At 43.2% G+C, this 23,229-nt stretch overlaps 1 protein-coding gene across 2 annotated transcripts in view; it reads left to right on the top strand.

Annotated features, from left to right (window-relative positions):
* The window catches only part of TTC27 (tetratricopeptide repeat domain 27), a 414,154-nt gene that overhangs the window by 125,039 nt on the left and 265,886 nt on the right, over positions 1–23,229 (top strand). For both annotated transcript variants that reach the window (XM_083176116.1, XM_083176115.1), the window contains exon 7: positions 6,120–6,284. In XM_083176116.1, coding sequence (XP_083032242.1) covers positions 6,120–6,284 — 165 coding nt within the window. The remainder of the gene's footprint in view (positions 1–6,119; positions 6,285–23,229) is intronic.

Here is a 23,229-nt window from a genome sequence, read left to right as displayed (position 1 = left end):
TCCTCTTCCCTACCTGGGGTGTGTCTGTCTGCTGTGGTGTTTCTAGCACAGGTCTGGTTTGCATATCAGTGCTGATATACGGACCACACTGCTAGAAGCACTGCAGCAGACAGTGACACCCCAGGCAGGGAAGAGAAACTGCATGGGTTTTAAAATATGGCGGGTACTAGAAGAAACACTACTATATATATAAAAAATATTAACCAGTTAATAGGTTAAAATGGCAAAACCATGTCGGTTTTTATTTTCTTAATTTTTTCATTGCTCCCCTATAACTCAACAAAATCTAAATTCTGCCTGCAATTCATAGGCTATTACATGTAGGCCCAAATTGGAATTTTATTATATAAAGCACGAAGATAAGATACTTTGTTCAATTTTGCTGTTGCACTATATTAATAACAAAACGGTAAATTATTTCCTTACACCTACTGTACACCATTGTTAAAGCAGTCCCAACATCTCTAAAACCATGTAGAAAGGTAATCTAATGGGCCCCATACATCAGCAATCACAATTAATGGATTTCCAGATCCAAGGATTTTTTGGCCAGATAAATGGATTCTACAATCTATTTGATTTTCCCACACATTACAGATTTATTTCAGTGATCGGCAGATTTTTCCATCTAAAGTTTGCATCTTCATATCTGGAAATTGCCCAATCGATTGTCATTTCAGCTTTTCATAATGTAAATATATAAAGAAGATGAATTGGGAATGCTCACACATATAAAAAAGTCTGCAGATAATACCAGATTATTAAGCATGTTTAAAAATCTGATTAAGCAATCGATTGGCGATCCCTATTAATTTTTGATTGGGATTGCCAAAAGGGGGAGCCCACACATCTAAAATTAATTGTGGCAATCATCTCCAGATCTCAGGATTGTCACAATTAATTGTTGATGTATGGGGCCCATAATACATAGAAAAATCATAATGTAATAAGCTATACCATGTCCGTTACACTGAGGTATCCTACTATAAGCGATCACTGACTAAAGGTTATAGGATCGCCGCGGCCTACATTATTAGCCTGGTCGGCCATGCCATGGCTTCTCAGGGAAGCAAAATCCCCCCAAACTGTCTGTTTTCCAGCAAAAAGGGCTGCATCAGCCATTGTTTACTGAAGCTGTGTGTCACACTGGATGTTTTATCGGGGATTAATTAGATATGGTACTTGTGTATTATCACAGCGCCCATCGCATACCACTAAATAAGGTATGCGATGGCATGTGTTTTTCGCGTCAAAACGGAAAAATGTACAATTAAATATCGCATGGCATGCGATACGATCGCATGCGTTTTTTAATTGTACAAGCACCCTGCATACAATGTTAAATGCCCCAAGAATGTTAAATCCCCCCCCCCCCATTGTCAACGGGACCGCCACTATGAACGCCAACCCGAAGCGTAGGCGAGCGCAGTGGTACGTGTCCTCCGACCTTTTCATACCCCAACTATCCACGTCAGCGTGGAGTTGATTTTTAAGATAGTGTGGCGAGCGCGAAGCGTGGCTAGCAGACGCGGAATACATGTGAAGTTTTCCGTGACCCCTCGCGGGGCTCGCTGCGCTCGCCACACTTCAGACTCGGTCAGGCTCGATCTAAAATCAACTCCATGCTGACGTGGATAGTGGGGGTATGAAAAGGTCGGAGGACGCGTACCGCCGCCCCTCACGGGCTCGCTGCGCTCGCCACGCTTTGGGGTGGCGTTCATAGTGGGCGTGGCGTTGACAATGGGGGTACATTTAACATTGAAAGCTCCCATCAGGGTGCTTGTGCAATTGAAAATCTAATTGCATCGCATGCGGTTATATCGCATGCGATGTGATGTACTAAGATGAACATCGTGGGCGCCGTGATAATACACAAGTACCTTAGATATTGGTCGAAGCCTATACATTTGTTATTTATTATGAGCTTCCTCTTAGTAATTAAAAAAGTGTGTCCCATATTTCATGTTTTTATCACCTACAGTAGTATAGATCATGGGTCCTCAAACTACGGCCCTCCAGATGTGGTGAAACTACAAATCCCAGCATGCCTTGCCACAGTTTTCCTATAAGGGAGTGTTAAAACTGTGGCAAGGCATGCTGAGAATTGTAGTTTCACAACATCTGGAGGGCCGAAGTTTGAGGACCCATGGTATAGATGGATAGAACAGTCTGTGTGAGAATTACTAAGCCTTGGAAAGAGTTACAGTGCAGAGAGATAAAGTACCAGCCAATCATTAGCTTATCTGTCTCTGCTCTGTATGCCTATAACCCCATACACATTACCCGACAGTGGCTGCAGCTGATCTAGTTAACCATATTGGCTGTGGGTCGCCAGTATTGTTGGTACTCACTAAACAGTTTTGGATACTGATACCGTTCATTGTTATCACCGGGAACCGCCGAACATGAGGGTTATTTGGCAATATTGCACAATTTACCTGAAGAGTCAGTGAATATCATTAATCATTAACTATATTGAGTGTCCACTCTAGAGGATAATATGAACAATATCGCTAAGAAGCCCTTTTCTGAGCGATGTGTATGGGGCTTTATTACATCTGCTACCATATCCTTGACAAATGTAAAATCATGCTTATTATTTCAAGTACAGTTATTAGAAATAGCAAAACATGTTTTTATATGTCTATTTCCTGGATCCTACAATTTGACAGATGCCTGTTACAGATCATTCCCCATTGTAAACAGACTGAACATCATCTTCTATAATTGCTGGTGGATTTGGTGTATGCCGGTACTAATAATAAATGTGATGTGTCAGCAGTCTGTACATAATACCTTTTAAAACTTGTTTCTATTAATGTATTCAATGTCTTTGATATATGCACATAATTATTATGTAGCATATTACACGTTATTGACGTACCATTTTCTTATCCCAGATGTAATTTGAAATGTGATTGCAAATTAAATTTTTGTTTTCTTTAATGAGGCGTGCACATCTTACCACTAACAATGATGTAATCACAGCTGTATGAGGTTAAAATGTCTGTCACCTTAATCTATATCTGCAAGGCTGGTATATATTAGATTTCCACTTAATGTTTCAAATACACATTTACAGAATGAAGGCATCGATGAAGGAACACACCACTACTTAAGATATACTACACTCATGATTTTGCTGAGAGTTTTTATATAAGGCAAAGAAGCATTAGAAAACAATCTAATGCCTATCTTACCTTTCCTTTATTTGTTTGTGTCTCTTTTGCCTTGCTAGTGGTTGTCGGATTGCTCATAGCAATGTGTTTTCTGTTACAAATTCTTCGTTTCTTTTCCTTTATAAGTCCCCAGCATAGTTCCTGGTAGACTGTTCCATTTATGGGTTGGGTACCAGATCCCGACAGTCTGAATGTCGATGGTCAGAATACCAACACCTTCTAGTAAGCCTGCTAACCATTCTCCTCCCCTCCCCCTAACCCTCCCCTCCTGCAGCCTAACCTTAATACACACCTCCTGCAGACTAACCCTTCCCTCCCACAATCCTAACTTTAACCCTCCCCTTCTGCAGCCTAGTCCTAACCATCCCCTAGTGCCTAAACCTAACCTCACCTGCATCCTAACCTTAACAGACATACTAACGTTTGGAATGAAGCGTGATGGAATTATGGCATTAGGAATCTTAACAGTGTCGGAATTCCGGCATCGGTCTTCTGACCATCAGCATCTTAAATGTCAAACACAATTACAATGCCCATGGATCTATTACCCTAAGTTATTTTTATTTTACTTTTCAGTCTTCCTAACTCATTTTAAAGAGTACACAAGTTCTAGGAATCATTTTGATGAATATATACGTCTCTATTAATACTTTGGAAAATATATGAATGTTTCAAACTACCTCTGTCCTTTGTGTCCACTGAGATTATTGTTGTCAGCATTTGGTCATGTGGTGGTTTTACCATTTTACTCCAGACCTTTATCTGAGCTTGCTGTTACTGAAACACTATAGTCAAGGGGTTCTCAAACTTGTTCCAACTGTCAATACTGTATTTTCTAAAGATACAGCCGTGCTCATTGTTGCTGTGATATGACCACTAGTGCCCAATTATTGTAGCAAAGTAGTAACCGTGGCGCATAATCTCAGCCATTGACGCCCAATACTTTACTATGAGCCTTGGATGTTGCACATGGTGATTGGCGCACCAAAGATGATTTCTGTAGTAAGTGCAGCTGTATAGTCATTACTCAGTGACACAAGTGAAATTAAATATTTCACTTGTGAAAGAAAAATGAAGTATAGAGAGTTAAGGCACCAAACAAAGGACCGGTGCAAGGTTTTTCGGAACCGTAGGCAAAACTTCAGCTTACTGATCCCACCACCCCCCAGACAAAAATACAGACTAAAGTGAACATGAGGAGGTGGAACCATTTGCATTAAGTTCAACAAAAATGCCTCTCAGAGCCATCCTTAATTTTGTAATAGTCCGATTCAGGGGTGCATCCCAGATTCTGGGGTCCCTAGGCAGGTGATCAATGTTAGTCGGCCCTGCCAACTACTCAGCTTCTAACTCAGTTTACAGGCTGCATTTGAGACATGTCAGGAGCCAATTGATTGTTACCTTATCTCTTTAAGATTTTTATCTCTAAGCTTGAACTTCTGAGAGCAAAAGCTGTGTAAACAATGGGACTCAGCCCTAGCGATTTTGGCTGAGCCTTGTGTGTATCAGAATGTAGCTATGCCTTCAGAGAGATGGCTATCTACATTTTATCAGCCCCGGGAGTCAGGGGCAAGTACACAGTGTAGCAAGAATATTCTTGCCTGCACTGACTATTTGGGAGGGCGACAGTGATGCTCCGGGACCGCGCATTGCTATTGTCCGCTGTGTACACACGGGGCAATTCAGGCAAACCTACTAAGCAATTTTGACTGTCTTTAAAATTGCTTAGATGATTCACCCCTGTGTGTACAGCCCTTAGGTCTGAGAACCTGTGCTATGGTTCAACATGTCTTAAACTGAAAGCCTCAACCATTTTCTATGTTTTTGGCAATGAGTTGGTTTTACCTACAAATTTTTTTTGGTATTTTTTTTTTTTTTGTAACATCTGTTTATTGAGTTTTACTGGATTTCTACTAATTTAACTAATTGGCACTTTAAGGCTAGAGGTTATAGTGTTGAAATTCTGCTGCTGCGTGTATTCCACAGGCTATTACATTTGGGTTTTTGTCTCTTGTTTTATTCCATATACTTTATTTAACGGTTTTCAGTATTTCATTATTGGATGGGTGATATCCAATTAGCAGCAAAATATTCCCACAAAATGGATTTGGCCTTGGCTATTCAATTAGCCTCAGTAACCCGTCATGGATTATAATTCTGGTGCTTTAGGCACATGGGTCCAAAATGTCATCTTGGACCCATGTGTTATCAGCTGAAAATGGAGCCTGATTACCATTGGTCATAAGTAATCCATACCGCTTTGAATATTTTTATTGGTTAATATATTTTACACCCTTTTTAAAGAAAAAATGGTACTTGTTTCCTAGCACGTCGCCCGTTGGGTGCCATCGCATACCATAATTTAAGGTATGCGATGGGACCCGAACGATCCGATTTTCGGTTTTTAAAGACCTTCCCATACAATTTAAAAATCAGTCCCATTGCATGCCATTACAATGGCATGCGATGCGACGCAATCAACCCGATTTTACATTGTACCCAATGTTAAATGCCCCCCCAGACCCAATTTTTAATTGTATACCCACATGATTGTTAATTATGTCAAATGCCCCCCCCCCCCCCTTTGTTAACGCAACGCCACTATAAACGTCAACGGGGGGGGGGGGGGGGGGGGGGGGTCTCGGCATTTCACATAGTAATTACCCATCAGGGTGGGTATACAATTAAAAACCAAGTCTGGGGGGGGGGCATTTAACATTGTAATCAGCCATCAGGGTGGCTGTACAATTAAAAATCGGGTTGATTTGGTCGCATCGCATGCGATGCTATCGGCCCGATTTTTCCAAACCCAATGACATACAATAGAAATCGGTGGCGCCGTGCTAGGAAACAAGTACCAAAAAAATATATACATATATATTTGTTTGATGACAAAGCATTTTTCAGTCATTAACTGTTTCTGCTTTTATTTTCTTTTAGTTCAAAACATGGAAAGCCTATTTTTGAAAGAAAAGGCTCAAGACTTGCTTGTACAACTCCATCTAGAGTGCGGATATGTCTGTCTTTATTTTTATGAATACAAGAAAGCAAAAGAGCATCTTAATCGAGCCAGGAATGTGGCCAAGCTGCAGATTAATCTAACTGGTAAGAGTTGCATTCCATGATGTTCTTTTAAGGCACGCTTAGAGTTTAGCCATCTTTTGGACAATTACATTGTATTCATGAGTAATCAGAAGTATATGAATGTATGATGTTCTTGCCGGAACCTTGTGTTGCTTTATCAAACTGCAAAGGGTCTATCAGCCCTTGACAAAGAGTTTCTATAGCCCGCAGTATGTCACACATCAGCAACGCATTCTAATAAGGCCTACTGTAATCCTGTCAATACTGTAATTCCAAGGTAGAGAATAGTATAATATATCTGTGTGATATGAATGGTATGTGCATGAATACTGAGTATTGGCATAACAATAAAGATAAAAATTTAACTGTTGAGCACATGGGCTGGGACAGGGATGGTACAATACCCATGTTAGAATAAAGGCTCTACAGTACTTATTGTTTTGTATGCCAATGCAACATCAATATAGTTTACTTGTTTGGAACCCTGGGTGTCTTTTTATTTTTTACTAATTGATCAACATTAAGATAGAGATATTTTGGTTTTCTTATTTATTAGATTTTTTGAAGTGCTGCTTTATGAAACTTCTGTAATGGTGTTAAATAGAGAGAAAAAGTTTAATTTGTAAATTAAATGCTTATACACACTAGAGTACACCTTACTGATATTTAGGTACTTGTGTACTAGCACGGCGCCCCGATAATTAGTCGCCCGATTTTTTAATGGCATGCGATGCGATTTTAGCTCATATTCGATATTAAATTGTATAAGCACCCTAATGGGTGCTTACAATGCTTAAATGCACCCCCATGCCACCCCCCCAAGTATAAACGTGAACCCGAAGCATGGCGAGCGCAGCGAGTCTGCGAGGGCTGGCGGTACGCGTCCTACGACCTTTTCATACCCCCACTATCCACGTCGGCGTGGAGTTGAGAATAGAAAGTGTGGCGAGCGCAGCGAGCCACCACGCCCGAAGCGTGACGAGCGTACGCGGATACCTGTGAAGCCCGCGAGGGGACGCGGATACCTGTGAAGCTGTGCTGCGCTCGCCACGCTTCGGGTTCACGTTTATACTTGGGGGTGGCGTGGGGGTGCATTTAACCATTTTAACCACCCATTAGGGTGCTTATACAATTTATAATCGCATCCCATCGCATTGTATGGCATTGTACAACATCGGCCGATATCGCGTCGCATCGCAAACCATCGCATGCGATATGGTCTGCGATGCGATGGGCGCCGTGCTAGTACACAAGTATCGATATTTATTATGCCAGTCTCTGCATCTTCATAGGATATGCCCAGGGTATCTGCAAGGCCGCCTCAGCCATGCATTCGCTTCGTTTTTAACAATTGAAAGAGCATTTTTTTTAACAGCAAAACCAACCTACTTTGCCTAAACAAAGTTAATATTTTATGGGGATAGTTCAATTTGCTTGAATAACCTGTTTATGTGCAATAAAACTGCTTTTAGTTGGACTCTGTCCTATACAACTACAGTATTTGCGCCATGGATATGAATAGGGATTTCTATTAACCACCTCCTGCGCAGGTGAAAATCCCAATTTAAGGTAACAATGTTTGACCTTATTCATAACAACTGGGACATCACCTTAATGACTAATTAGGCACTTAGAAGTTTTTAGTTATTTTATTTTTGTGTGAAATCAGTCCCAATTCGCATAATTTTGCAGATGTATTTGTACGCCTGTCCATAAAAGTACAACTGCTGTGATGTTTGAAATAAATTAAATATGGCAAAACTGGGATGGGATGTTTTTTTTTTTACTCTGAAATGTAGAGAAACACCAGCATCTCATCATTAATGTATTTGTAAGAGATTTATTGACAGTAAAGTTATTATAGTGTAGAAATAATGCTCATTAAGGTTATGCAATCCAGGATCACGGCTGTTGATCCCTCCCGACAGCCGTGATCCTGGCCCGTTTGTGGTTTGACGGACAGCAGATCGGCAGGTGGGATTCAAAGTCCTGTCTGCCGATTGGTGAAAAGGGGGCGTTGCCGTAAAACCGTCCGTGGATTGTCTATCTGTGGCCGGGATCGCGACAATCCATGGCCGTTATCGGCAGAATGGGCCTGACAGCTTCTAAAGTCGGGCTCGTTCTGCTGTGATCCCTCTTAAATGCTGTCGCTAAATCCCCCATCGGAAATAGCAGAGGGATCCCCTTTGTATTGCAAACAGCCCTTATGGTGCCCATACACGCACCGATCCCGGCGGTGCGATGCTATGCGATCAGATGCGCGCTCCCGCGGCACCTCATCGCACAATACAAAAAGTATGTGCTGCACATACTTTTTGTAATAGCTTTTTATCGCATCGCATGCACAACGCATATGATGCGATGCGTGCTAGTTAAGCAGAGAACGCATGCCGGGATCAGTGCGTGTATGGGCACCTTTAGTATGGTTAAGAATTTTAGTTATTAAAATATATGAATGATGCTACATTCAACACTTCCACCTTCTAATATTCTAAACTGTACGATGAAACACTCCTTAATTTTCTTGATTAAGACGCCATACTGGGATTTCACGTAATATTCTGTGTAATATTACGCATTTTGTCTGATCGATATTGGAAATTATGATATTTTTCTAATACTTTGGACCCATTGTTAGTCTGATCGCTATCTATTGCAAGGTTCATAGCAGCAGATTGAGTATCCCTTATCCAAATTATTCCGAAAACCATAGTCTCCAAAATGTACTTTTATTTGTATTAATTTCTTTTGCTAAAAACCTACTGGGTACATATGTAACTGGCACTAAATATGTGCAAGGACATGATTGCTTGGCATCAAATTGAGTGCCTGAGATAGTACACAAACTTTGTTTCATGTTTTACAACCTTGTTTTATGCACAAATAAAATATATTTGTGTGTATTTCATGTGTTTTATGTGCTTATACAACATAAATGCAAAATAACTCAACATACCTCATTCAAATATAAAAATATACCAAAATACGGAATAATTAGTTTTCCAAAATTCTTCAGGTCCCGAACATTTTGGATAAGGGATACTCAACCTGTACCACCCATAGAATTAACATAATGACAATTGACAATGCATTTGTATCCCACACAGATATTTTGTAACCAACAGAACAATTTTTAACTATAAATTTATTTCTGGTTTTGTCTTTTGTTAGCTACAAATGCACCTACAGATGTGTTCTCCTACATCTAGCCTCAATTTGTCACGCAGCATGAGATGCCTGGTTCCAGTAAGCCACCAGGTCTCCCGCAAATCTGCTAGTCTGTTAGCGTCGGACATCTTTGTTTGTCGAAAATACATCTTGGGGGTATTCAATGTGAGGTGGGAGATGCAATTGTTTCTGTTGGCAGCTGTCACTGTCAGGCACCTAACGGAGCCATTGAATGTTATGCATAATGTTGTGTAAGCCCTTGCATAGTAACAAAAAAATGACAAAGAAGTATGTTGCGAGCTTGAAAGATCTATACAATCTATAGCTAATATATCTACCAATCTAATTTATTTCTAAACTCCTAACAGGGAGATTCACGATTATCATTGAGAGGTTGCGTTAAAATGTTTGCATAAAAAAATAAAATCCAGACTCACATAAGTAATGACTACACACAGAGAGATAACAGATAAGATATGCTAATTGCATCAAACACGCTTTGTCATCCAGTAGAACGCATTCTGTATATTAGATACTCACTGGTTTAAGCATTTCAGGTATAACTGCCATGTTATTGCCACTATTTTTGGTTAAACAAGAACACTAGGGGTCACCATTGGGCTTCTGTCTCCTATTTGTAATGACGAGCTCCTCTTGACATAATTCATCAGGCTAATCTAAATGATTTTAAGATTTACATTTTTTCATTTCTAAATAATCCTGTGGTTTTGTTTGTTTGCCTACTCCATTTGTTAAGATAGTATTAATACTGAACAAAAGTTTTAAAACCATTTTATTTATTATGAGCTTACATTTTGGCAGTGGATCTCAAACCTTTTTGAATAACTGCACCCTGGAATATCAGCATTTTATTGTACAACATCCTTAAGCGAAAAGGTTTCTTAGTGAGAAATTCAGAAGAAAATATTAAATAAAGTCATTTGTGCTTACCTGTCATCATTAGGGCCAGCTATGTGGTGGTTGACAGGGTTGCACATCTATTTGCCAACATAGCTCCCATGAGCAGGGTCCTCTTCATAAAACCATCTTTACTGGCCCCAAATCCTGAGGTTTTCTGCCACCCTTATACTTACAGTATCTCTGTATTGTTTGCTGATGCAGTTATGTTTATGTATCCTGTTTTGTATTCAACTGTAAAGGCGCACATACACTAGTCCCATTTAGCCACTTTTATTTTATCAAATGCCGATGGAACTGGCCGAGATATCATGTGAAAAGTGGCCAAATTAGATGTGGTTGACATCCGATCGCTGTCCCGTGCAAGACAAAAGTAGGACCTGCTTCACATCTGAACTCTGATTTGGACCCCTTCTGACAGCGGGGCACTAGGTCACATGCGATTCATCAAATGTCAAAGGACCGCATGGGATATATCCCATGCGATCCTGTTGCCTGGGACCTTCCCGGGCCACTTAAGAAGATTGGCTGGCCATACACTGCTGCAACAATTCTCAGCAGTGTATGGTCACCTTTAGTCACTGTTTTACTTGCTTATGTACTGTGTAATTGGCTGTTGCAGATCCCTTGTGGCGCCATATAAATAAAGGATATTAATAACATATTTTAGAATTGGCTGCCAGCAGTACTGGTTTTGGTTTTAACCATAGATTATTTTATTTTTCACTGACCAACACCCATGACATCCTGCACTCAATTTGAGTACCACTGTATTAGTACTGTACACTGTATGTACTGTTCAAAAATGTAAGCATCAACACAGGGGGGCTTATGAAGAGTTAATTAGTTTGCAGTATGAATGTTTGCATAAAGCAACTGTGACAAAGATCACAAACACAGGGACTCAGATTAATACCCCTTTCACATCGCACTTTTAAAACGGTATATTGCCGTTTTTTTCCCTTTTTAAAACGTTTAAGGCTGCACTGTGAATGCACCACAGCCGATTTACCGTTTCAATTTAACTGGCATTTCGAACCGTGTAAAAAGCAGAGTCCTACACGGTTCATTGCCGTTTTTTGTGCAATGTGAATGTGTACAGTTTGTCTGAAACGGTATTTCAGGCAAACAACACAAGCACAAGCACAATTTGTGGCGCCCCCTCCCCTCCTATATGTCAGCAGGCACCGGGGATCGAGCGGGGTAGGCTGGACGCAAATAGCCAGCGGAGGTGAGCGCTGGGGCTTGGAGATCTCTCTCCTCCCCAGGACCGTGCGCGACCCCCGCTCCCCTCAGCAGTCCCAGGGCTCCATCTCCCCTCCGCGGCTCTGTCCCCCTCTACCCCCGGCTTCACTGCGTCACATTTGGAACCGCGGCATATTACGATATGCTAGATAAGGGCTAGAGATGAGAGGGCAGGACTGTGTCTCGGGGATGAGATTGTGTAGCTGGGCTGCAGCAAGCATGTGAGACTTCAGTTACATCAGGACCTGGGCTCCGGGTGCTTCTGTAATTACACAGCTTGCGGCTGAGGCAGCACTGCTGGGAGCGTCTGCAGAGGACACAGGGAGAAATATGTTGGCTGGCATATCGCCGCACAGGGAGAGGTAGGTAGAATATGGGGACTGGGTGGGAAATCAGAGCCCCGCTGGGACATAGGCAGCTGGGGGACACTCGGGAGGCTGCACGCATCAACGTGCCCGCAGGGTCAGAGGACAAGTGTCTGCCCGGGACTCGCTGCTGCCCGGCTACCCTGCTCCTGTCACCCGCCGCCCTCCTCAGTCTCACACACTGCCTTGAAACGTGTTCAGAATGAAACGTTTCAACTGCAATGTGAATGACACTTTAACCTGCATTTAAAACGGTAATCTGGCCACTATTAAGGCTCTGACCCGTTTTAATTACCGGTTTAAAATACCGGTTTTTAAAACGGGTCTGCGATGTGAAAGTGGTATAAGACTGTGTTGTTTATTTTGAACAGCAGGTCACAGCATTTCAGGTTAATCCATATGCAGTCGGTATTACAGGCAGTAGCATACAGGCAATATCCGTATCATAGACTTTTTCAAAGGCTCCCTTGGGCAGCTAATCCACCATCAAGAGCAAGGTGACTCTGCCCTGGAAACCCTTATATTTGGAAACCCCAGGTGCTGCTGATACCTGGGTTTGTTACTGCTCCAAAACCTGGTCTGGATCCTCCACATTACTTTCATATGAGGCAATACTGACTCTGCCACACAACCTACACAACTAATAAAACAGGGGTGGCCAAACCTGTCCTCAAGATCTACTAACGGTGCATGTTTTCCAGGCAACCTGTGGATCTATAGTAGGAATGAATGCAGCAGGTTTTAAAATGTGACAGTTAGAAAATGACTACAGCTGTGCACCAGCTAGGTAACCTGGAAAACGTGGACCGTTGGTAGATTTTGAGGACCGGTTTGGCCACCTCTGTAATAAAAGAATCTAAGGTTCATTCCGCGCATCAGAACAATCTGCATTTTATGGCAATTCTGTGGGAGAGATATATATATATATATATATATATATATAATGGTTTCGGGGGGCGGCACTCCAAGCGTGCTAGCACTGTCCGTATGTGCCAAATAATCCGGTGCCCTCCACTGGCAGTCCGAAACTATCAATATTTGCGTGTCTTTGTGGAGTCGGCGGCACTCGGAAATGAAAACGCACACACCAGGCTGTGATACCAACGTTTCGAGGCACGGCAGCCTCTTTATCAGCCTCCTGAGGTGGTCAGGAAAAGTTTCCTGTTTAGGCGCCCGAGCATCAGTTTTTACACCGAAAAAAGACGGTCTCCCAAACAATTGCATACCACTCTATATAAAGTTATGGGCGCCCATTAAACAATTGAATCAAATATATTAATATCATCATCATCATCATCTATAATAGGTTATTCATAAAGTGTTATTGAGAATATTAATAACTACTTTAGAACACTGGCATCCTCTTTCTACAGCATTGGTGCTTTTCCTTTAAGAATAGAATGTCTCCATTCAAAAAGTCTGTATGTTATGAGCAGGACACATTTACAAAATCTGGACTTTCTCTTTTCCAGACTGTGTCTGTCTGTTTCTCATGCACCATTTCAATTGCAAGATCTATTTGACTGGACCTGTTTTGCTTCTGTGTGAGTGGTTATTGGGCTGTCTTCCTTTGTAATGTCTGAAATAATTTAGGCCTGCAGAATGAATAATATACATACAGCACATATGCTTTATTGTGTCTGACAACCAGAGAATGTGAAGGTGACACAAGTAATATGTGGTAATTTAAGAAATGTTAGCGTTGCAACATTTCATCTTCAGAAGTTGAAAGATCCATATTTAATGTAGGAGTAACTCCATTTGTATGTTGTGTGCTGTTTACATTACACTTGTATAACAAGTTGGATGCATGATATTTATTTAGTAATACCCCTTTCACATCGCAGACACGGTTTAAAAACCGGTATTTTAAAACGGTAATTAAAACGGGTCAGAGCCTTAACAGTGACCCAGATTACCGTTTTAAATACCGGTTTAGTGTCATTCACATAGCACTTGAAACGTTTCATCCAGAACACGTTTCAAGTGCTATGTGTGCCTTTTGCCTGTCATATGCGCTCTTGCATTTTCCTGACGAGTGACAGGCTGTCGGACGGGCTGGGCTGGCTGGCGGGCGGGTCAGAGAAGCTCCGGCGTACCGATCGCCGGAGCACAGGTACAGGGGGGGGGACAACGACTGGGGGGACAGAAGCTGGTCACGGGGGTGTCCCGTAGAGGTGCTGCGCCAGTGGTGCACACCTGGACACCACTGGCGCGCACCTATTGTATAGCAGTGGTATGCCCGGAGATTTTGTGTAACGGGTTCTAGTGTGATTGTGTGTCCTGTGTGACATATAGGAGGGGAGGGGGCGCCACAAATTGTGCTTGTGTTGTTTGCCTGAAATACCGTTTCAGACAAACTGTACACATTCACATTGCACAAAAAACGGCAAGGAACCGTGTAGGACTCTGCTTTTTACACGGTTCGAAATGCCAGTTAACTTGAAACGGTAAATTGGCTGTGGTGCATTCACAGTGCAGGCTTAAACGTTTTAAAAAGGGAAAAAAACGGCAATATACCGTTTTAAAAGTGCGATGTGAAAGGGGTATAAAGTTGTATATTTTACACACCTCCTAGTGAGTTGTTTGTCAATAGTAGAGAACAAATTAACGGTACTGTATACTGATATATGCCAAAACAATGTGGCTCCACTAAATTATATCAAAAACTATATCCTGGGTTTTATAGCATACAAGCATTGCCAGGGGTGATCCAGGAGAAAATGACAGGGGAAGCACCATGATAGGGGAGGGGATTGGATGCGAGGGGTTGGGGGGTGCCAGTGTGCCCGCTCAGAGCGGAGAGAGGGAGAAGGAGAGCAGAGAGAGGGCGGGAATCTGTATAACATAACAAATACTGTACATACATTTTTTTTTCTTCCTATGGTAAAGTTTTATACCCAGTATGGCAAGGATATAAAATTCCTAATCTCTGAATACCCCAATGTATCATAAACATAACAGCAATAAACATGAATTAAAAATCAGGAGACAAATGATTGAAATATAGTTTATTATTATGGGCAGGATGTATTAAAATATATCGCCGTGCCACCGCAGCGATGCGATCACATATGTACTAAGATATGCGATTAGCATCCTAATGCGGTGGCGGAGGCCCCCACGATACCTATGATGTGGTGTGCACGGGGGGTCTCATCACCTCACTGGGCTCTTCCTCCTCCCCCCACGGCCGGAAGCCTAAGCAGGCTGTCCCCGGCACCTCCTCCCCCTGCAGCCGGAAGGACCTCCAGCTGCATTGCTAGGGGAGGAGGAATTTACCTTCGGGTTCCAGGCTTCCTGGAGGAAGGTATGCCAGGGGGAGGGGGTTGGCATCTGCGGCAGAGGCAGCGGGTTGTGGTAGGGCCATAAGAAGCCCATAGGCTTCTATAGGGGTGGTGATACCCTGGCCAGCGAAAATGCTGCGGCCGAGTCTTAAAGTCGAAAATGGGGGTTTTACTGCACTTTTACCTTAGTACATCCCGCCCATGAATATTTAACAATGAAAAGCACTGATGGCATGAGCCAACAATAGGCAGGCATTCTAAAACAAAGTATCTTGGACATAAGGTAGTGATTTCAAACCTTTTTAATTTGTGTAACAGTGAATAAGATTGTAAAATTACCAAGGCAAACAATCAGTACCCATGGGGAAAAAAAAGACATAAACTTTTTTGGTTCCCATGTGGAAAAGACACACACATTTCCCCCCTTAGTATTTAAATACATTGGCCCCCACTAATTAAACAAATGCGCTGGCTCCCGTAGTAGTTAAACAAATTGGACCTACATTAATTCCACACATTGGGGGAAATTTACTAAGATGTGAATTCTACTTCACATGTGATGTTGCTATGGGCAACCAATCAGAATCTACTTCTTATTTAGCCCCCTCTAGAAGATAGTAGACAGGATCTGATAGGTTGCCCACAGCAACCCGGGGGGGGATTTTTTACTGGGCAAAATATCCATGTGTTGCAATAAATCCAACTGTGCTCCAGTCATGAGTTCAATCTGTATAACAGTTGTTCAAATGTTTTTTTTTTTTAATGTATGTAGAATCATGAAAAACCTTAATATACAGCTGTGTCACCATGCCCCCCATTTTCTGCACACCAGGTTCCATGCAACCCTACTTGAGTCAAGCATCTTTTTCGCCCACGTTTGAGTTGATCACTATCACATGCAACAAAACCGTGACTGCACTAATTAATTTCATATGTGACCGTATATATCTGTGTGCAACTGCATCTGCATCTGTGTAAATAGTGCTGTGATGCAGCGGCCATGTTTTTTTTTTCATGCTTGAGATATTTTTCACTTACACATATGCAACCATTCAATATCAAATTAATCAGTGAAGCCTCATGAAGTGGTTTTGTGTTATTCATTTGTGACTAAAGGTGCATACACACTGGGTGATTTCACCAGTCTAAGCGATTTTCCCAGGGTTGGAGGACTTTCCATAGCAGGACGCTATGGAAAGCCATCCACCCCATTGCTCATCTGGTAATACCAGCAGATTACCGGTGGCGGCTGGCAATGATACGGGAGAGCTCATATGTACACACATGACGGCTTTTGAGCTGAAAGGAGCTCAAAAAAGTCATAGAGAGTAGACATTATCTACGGCAAACCGGGATGTTTTCACTCCTAGCGGTGAATCTTTTTCACTGAAAATCTGATTCACCCTATTCAATGTTCACTGTTCGCCGTTTGCCGAAAGTGAACAGTGAATGCCGGCCAGTTCTCCGTTTAATGCTCGCTGCAATTCGCTGGTGTATTTCAATGGGGTTTTCACTGGGATTTGCTGAGCGTGTATTCAATGCTAGGATGGTGATCTGCTTTCAGCATGATTTTCGCCATGATTCAGCGTTTTGCATTTGACATCTTTTAAAGGTGAACTGGAAAGTAATCTTTTAAAATTAAGTTTTGTGTTTTTTTTTTGTGTAAAAAAAATCAGAATTTTTTTTGGGGGGAAGGGGCATGCTATTTTTATTCATGTGCTTGAAGTACATGAAGATATCAAATTTTTTACTTTTTTTTTACACATTTGCCAGCAGGGGGCCGTGAGCCGCTCATTACATATTCATATATTCACTTCACACTGCTCCTGCTCATTACATTTGCACAATCGGGAGCAGTGAAGCGGATCCCTACACGTCCCCCTGCCAGCTCTCCCAGGGGGGCAGCTTCTGCTGCCTGTGTCCCCTGGAGCCCTCCTTCTACCCCACATATTCTGGGGCAGGCAGGGAGGCTTCCATCTCCCTGCCTGCCACCGTCCCCCGGCTCCCTGCGGTGTTCGCCACAGGGTTTAAAATTCGCCGTTAGGGGCAGCGAGCCCCTGCAGCGTTGAATAGGGTGACAGAGGGGGCTGGCAGCGAATGCTCCAGCCCTCCGGAACCCTGCGAATGTGCATGGAATCCTAAACAGGATTTGCTGCACATTGCGTAATTTATCATTGAATACTGCCCTCTGTCTCCCACAGTAATTCCACACACTGGCCTCCAGAGTAATTCCACACATTGGCTCCCACAGTAATTTCATAAACTGGCCTCCACAGTAATACAACACACTGGCCCCCACAGTAATTCCACACACTGGCCCCCACAGTAATTCCACACACTGGCCGCCACAGTAATTCCACACACTGGCCCCCACAGTAATTCCACACACTGGCCCCTACAGTAATTCCACACACTGGCCCCTACAGTAATTCCACACACTGGCCCCCACAGTAATTTCACACACTGGCCTCCACAGTAATTTCACACACTGACCTCCACAGTAATTTCACACACTGGCCTCCACAGTAATTTCACATACTGCCCTCACAGTAATTCCACACACTGGCCCCCACAGTCATTCCAAACACTGGCATCCTGAGCAATTACACACATTGGCTCCCACCTGTGAGTAAGTAGCTGTGAAGCTCAGATTTCTCTCTCCCTTTCTCAGCTGGCTAACTTTATGCAGCCAGAGAGCAGCACTGGGTGAGTGGGCAGGTGTTGGGAAGGCAAAGTGGCTTGTGTAACCTATGAGTCGTGCTGTGTGTCCTAGATGTAGGTCATGGTCCAGGCCTTGAGCAGTAGGCATCTCGCACCACATTTGAGAAACACTGGGGACACACTAGTGTACCACAGCACAGAAGTTGAAAAACACTGACATAGGGGGGGATGTAACACCTCTGTGCAGCTTGATCACCTATAGTGATATCTTTCCTAATCATGAAATAAATATCAGATCTCCCTTGCATTTAGGTATCCACAAATCAATATTTCAAATTCATAGCTTCCAATGCATTTGATTGACCAAGACTTGGGCCAAATTGGTCCCAATAAACATAAAAACAAGTGCAGCCCTTAGCGTATATCGAGATGAGCAAAAACACACCCCTTTTATCAGTGAGAACAGATAGGAAAGCTCAAACTTCAAATCTTATGCAAATGAACGCTTGGGGGTTTATCTTCTTCTTGCAATTTGTCCTCATTTTAGCTCACTCTCATCCAGTATTAAGCATGTTTTGGTAGCTTTCCTTTCATGCATCCATTGTAACTAATGTTAGGGGTGTGAGAACTGAAGCAGCAGATTACATGTTACAGTAAGTTTAATTTCCATGTTTTCATGATTTATTTTCTACATAGCACCTGAAGTCTACATTGTTACGGCTTGTACCACTAATGCTGGGTACACACCAGGACGACTAGGGCCCGATCAGCACAATCTAGATCCGATTCCGATCAATTGGATGCAGATTGTGTGCTGATTGGGCCCTTTTCTGAGCTGGTGTGGAGCGATTCCGATCCGATGCGCGGTCCCGCGGGTCGGTCGGTCGTTATTGAGATCCTACCTGCTGCAGGTAGGATCTCAATGACGACCATACAACCGGGTGCGGGTCGCCATCGGATCGGACCCGCTCACGGTGCACATCGTGAGCGGGTCGTGCCCTCCCGCGTCATCGTGAGCGGGTCGGACGAGACACTGACGACCCGCTCACGATGTGCATCGTGAGCAGGTCGTCCTGGTGTGTACCCTACATAAGAATATTTCAACAACCAAAATCGAATAGCTATCTGTAATTAACCGCTGAAGTCATTAAGGCAGTTGATGTTAAAATCACTATAATTGATTACATATAATTGATGGAGGAAAGGTCTGTATCAAACATTAAAATTGACAGTCTTTGGTCAGATGAAACAATCCGTCAGGTGTAATGTTAGAACCAGCTCTAATCCTGAAAGCCTCAATTGAGAAATACTGTACTAACCTTATCCATGTTTTACCTCACACATGTTTATCTTGTCATCTAATCCTTTTCTAAAATGATCTGTGTCATTTGTCGCATCCTCACCCAGCGTTTCAGCGTCAGGCCTTTTGACATCACATAGTATTTATCCATTGACGGGATTCGTTTATTACAAAGTTTCTTACAGAGTTAAAAACATGCAGTAAAGCATAATTTTGGTGAAATGTCCAACGTTCCAAATGACTTGACTCTGTGTGACTGTATTATCAGTTGAATGTAACATTTCCCATTCTGTCAGTGGGCTCTTCACTACAGTATAACCTTTTACTTGATGGCAGTGGTACTTTCGTCTCGCTGTTGTGTGCTGTTGGAGAACACAGTTTTAACATTGTCAATCTCAGTAGCTTTGTTTTACTCCTTATACCTCTATCTATCTATCTATCTATCTATCTATCTATCTATCTATCTATCTATCTATCTATCTATCTATCTATCTATCTATCTATCTGTCTGTCTGTCTGTCTATATAGTCCATATGGCTTGCACTTTCATCAGAGGGGGAATATTGTGCTGGGGTGACAATCCAATTTATGGCACCAATATTGATAAGAATTTACAGAGGGAGTCACTCACCGGTTTCGTTGCAGTGTTAAGGGTATTTAATCAGACAGCATGGCAGAAAAGGATCAACGTTTCCGTCCGCCTCTGGGTCCCTTTGACCAAGATCTTGAACTTTGACATGGGGTTTGGTCGACAGGGTCATTAGGTTGACACATGCATTAGGCCGACATGGGCAGGGTCGACATGAGATTTTCACTTTTTGTCCCGAATGTTGACACAGTTGACATGGACACTAAAAAAATGCACCACATCCCCTTGCATGGCTCACTGCACTCGCAATGCTTCAGGTTCGGTACCGTGCTGCACTATTTTATTCTCCTGCCACGCTCTAGTGCAGGGCTGGGCAATTGCGGCCCTCTAGATGTTGATGAACTACACATCCCAGGATGCTTTGCATTAGTTTTGCTATGTGTCCATGCTGAAACTGATGCAAGGCATGCTGGGATGTGTAGTTCATCAACATCTGGAGGGCCGCAATTGCCCAGCCCTGCTCTAGTGGATGGTAGGGCATCAAATATCGCCTGTCAGCTAAAAAAGGTTAAAACCCCATGTCAACCTTTTGACTGTCCATGTTGACCTAATACTTATGTCGACCTATTGTCCCTGTCAACCTAATCCCATGTAGACCTTAACACATGTCGATCTTTAGCGGTCGAACTAATGTATGTTGACCTTCCCCTTGTCGACCTAGTGACTGTATCCCCTGGCAAACTTGCTGATCATGCTCAGTTTCGTGACCCTCCCATTGTCGTCTTCTGCGCTGCTGACCGTACATCACTATGTCACAGCCCCATATGCCAAAATGACCTGACTGAAAAGCTGCGATGGCTGCAGGGCCGCTGATAGGGGGGTGCCAGGGGTACAGCTGTCCTGGGCCCCCAGTGGGCTGAAAGCTGAGGGCCCCCTCTTTCCATGTGTACATTGAATGACACTAGAAGCTTGTCTCTACTGTTCCGAGATTCAGAGATATCAGCCTTCGAGGAACTGGTTACTGCTCCAGCTCCACACACCTGGTATGTAGTTTTATATACTCGTTGGCAGATTGCTCTGCCTCCTGAACTCTGATCCCCTAGTCCCCAGTCAAGCAAGCTGTCCTCCCACCAGAAAATTATGAATAATTAGCCCACTCCACCATACACCCCTCCTCTGCATATTAAACATCCTCTACCACCCTGGAAGTTGTGTGTGTGTATATATATATATATATATATATATATATATATATATATATGTGTATATATATATATATATATTTATTTATTTTATTATTATTTATATACATTTGGTCTATCTATAATACTTTAACTGACCCGGCATATACTGGGTCACCTAAGTGTCCATCTCCATGCTTTGCTCCGCCCCTCTGGAAACCCCCTTCTGAAAATCCTGCGTTTGCCCCTGGCCCCGGCCTCTGCAGTGGCATGGCACCACCCCCCCGCACCCGCTCAGTATCCCCCACCCGCCTGCACAGCGCCGAGCCTAGGATACAAAGGGGCTCTGCAGGCTGCACTGTGCAGTGAGTGCTCTGAGTCACGGGGGGAGAAGATGCCGCACGGGGGGGGTTGGGTGGTGTTCCGGCACGCACGAGGGGGGGGGGGGTGCCGCTGGGGGCCCGGGCTGAAGGTCAGTCCCGGGCCCCAACATTACTAGTGGCGGCCCTGAATGGCTGTGAAAGGCAATAGAAAGTTATTTCTGTGCTTTATGGCCTTTTATAGGCAGTACACTTGAGCACAGATGACTGGTCAATTTTGTTTCGATTCGAAACTCCTATCAAAAACGTGTTCTATTTGAAAATCAGAAAAAAAGGATTTCTAAAAAATATGAACGTAAAAGGATTGAAATACGTAAGTAAACCAAAATACAATACTTGAGTAAAATTTGTCGATACAATTGAAATCAATAGTGATTTATGGACATATTCTATCAATTGTGTATTCATTCGTATATTTTTGGAATTACTGGAAAATGCGAACGGAAAAAATAGGAATCGTATACATTTCAGCCTTAGTAAATTATGCTACGTGTAAATAGTATAGAAGAATAGAATAGAATCAACTTTATTGGCCATGTATGCTTGCGCACACTAGGAATTTTTTGTGGATTACAGTGCAGCATCAAGCGGGGGGGGGGGGGGGGGCAACATTGCATACATTACATTAAGATATTACATGCAGGAACCACATGCCCGCCAAGCTGCACAGCGCCTAGGCAGCCATCAGCGGCGCCACTGGTCCTTGAAGCAGCCAGGTGGGTAACAATATAAGCAGGGACAGTACAGTTATCACAAGGGAGCACCTACCCGCCAAGCTGCACAGCGCCTAGGCAGCCATCCATGGCGCCACTGGTCGTTGTAGCAGCCCTATAGGTAGCAATATGAACAGGGACAGTACATTTATCACATAGGGAACACATACCTGCCAACTACACAGTGCCTAGGCAGCCATTCAGCGGCGCCACTGGTCGTTGCAGCAGCCAGGTATGTAACAATAGAGCAAGACAGCACAGTATAGCAGAGACAGTACAGTAGCACAAGGGAGACACAGGGGGTTAAATAGGCGCCATCTTCCTGTGAGAGAATTGGTGTGTTGGGGGGGGGGGGGGGGGGGAGAGTCAGTGAGGTCTGGGGGCTGGGGGGCTTCTGACTTCGCCAGAGGCGTCCATTACTTTCATTGAGGCTGGGGGTAACAATGGATAACAGCCTCCCGCAGAATAGTATTGGGGGAGCAAACACTGCAAGGTTATGGGGGTTATTCCGACCTGATCTCTGCTCAGTGAAAACTCGCCCTGTGCAAGGCTGCGAATGGCTTTCCCAGTCTGCATGGAACCCAGAGCCTACTCTTCATGTAGAAATAGGCTGATCTAGCCGAGAGTGGAAAGTCACACACCCTCCCAGAAAACGCTTGAGAACGACTGCCATTTCCCTGACACTCTTGAAAAAACAGGCGGTTACCACCCCCAAATGCTGGCTTCCTGTCAGTCAACTTAGTATGGCTAGGGATCAGAAAAGACTATGAATTTTTTAGCTGAATAGCCTTGCGCATGCGTTCTACGAACCGTACACATGTGCAGCCATTCGATAATGGTCTTCCTTGCAAAATCGCAGGGCTGCATCAGGTCTGAATAACCCCTATAGCAGGACACATCTCTAGTTAGATCTCTGGAGGGTATTAAGTGCTTGATTTTGGCTATGTTCCTCAGATAAAATAATACAGAGTTGGGCTGATACCTGGGGTGACATTCTATGGGATGAGATAAATGCGCATTTTTTTTATCGCACCACTTCGCCCTTTTTAAATAGTGCGAATAGGTGCGAGGTGGTGCGATGTCTTTAGTCCTGAAAATGTGCGATTTTCATGTCTGAAAATCGCACGTTTGCAGGAAATCGCAAATTAAAATAAAAAAA

This window comes from Crinia signifera, chromosome 3, assembly GCF_055691185.1.
Source record: "Crinia signifera chromosome 3, ASM5569118v1, whole genome shotgun sequence".
Taxonomy (NCBI): domain Eukaryota; kingdom Metazoa; phylum Chordata; class Amphibia; order Anura; family Myobatrachidae; genus Crinia; species Crinia signifera.
Note: the sequence above shows the minus strand (reverse complement) of the source record. Positions and strands in the feature narration are given on the sequence as shown.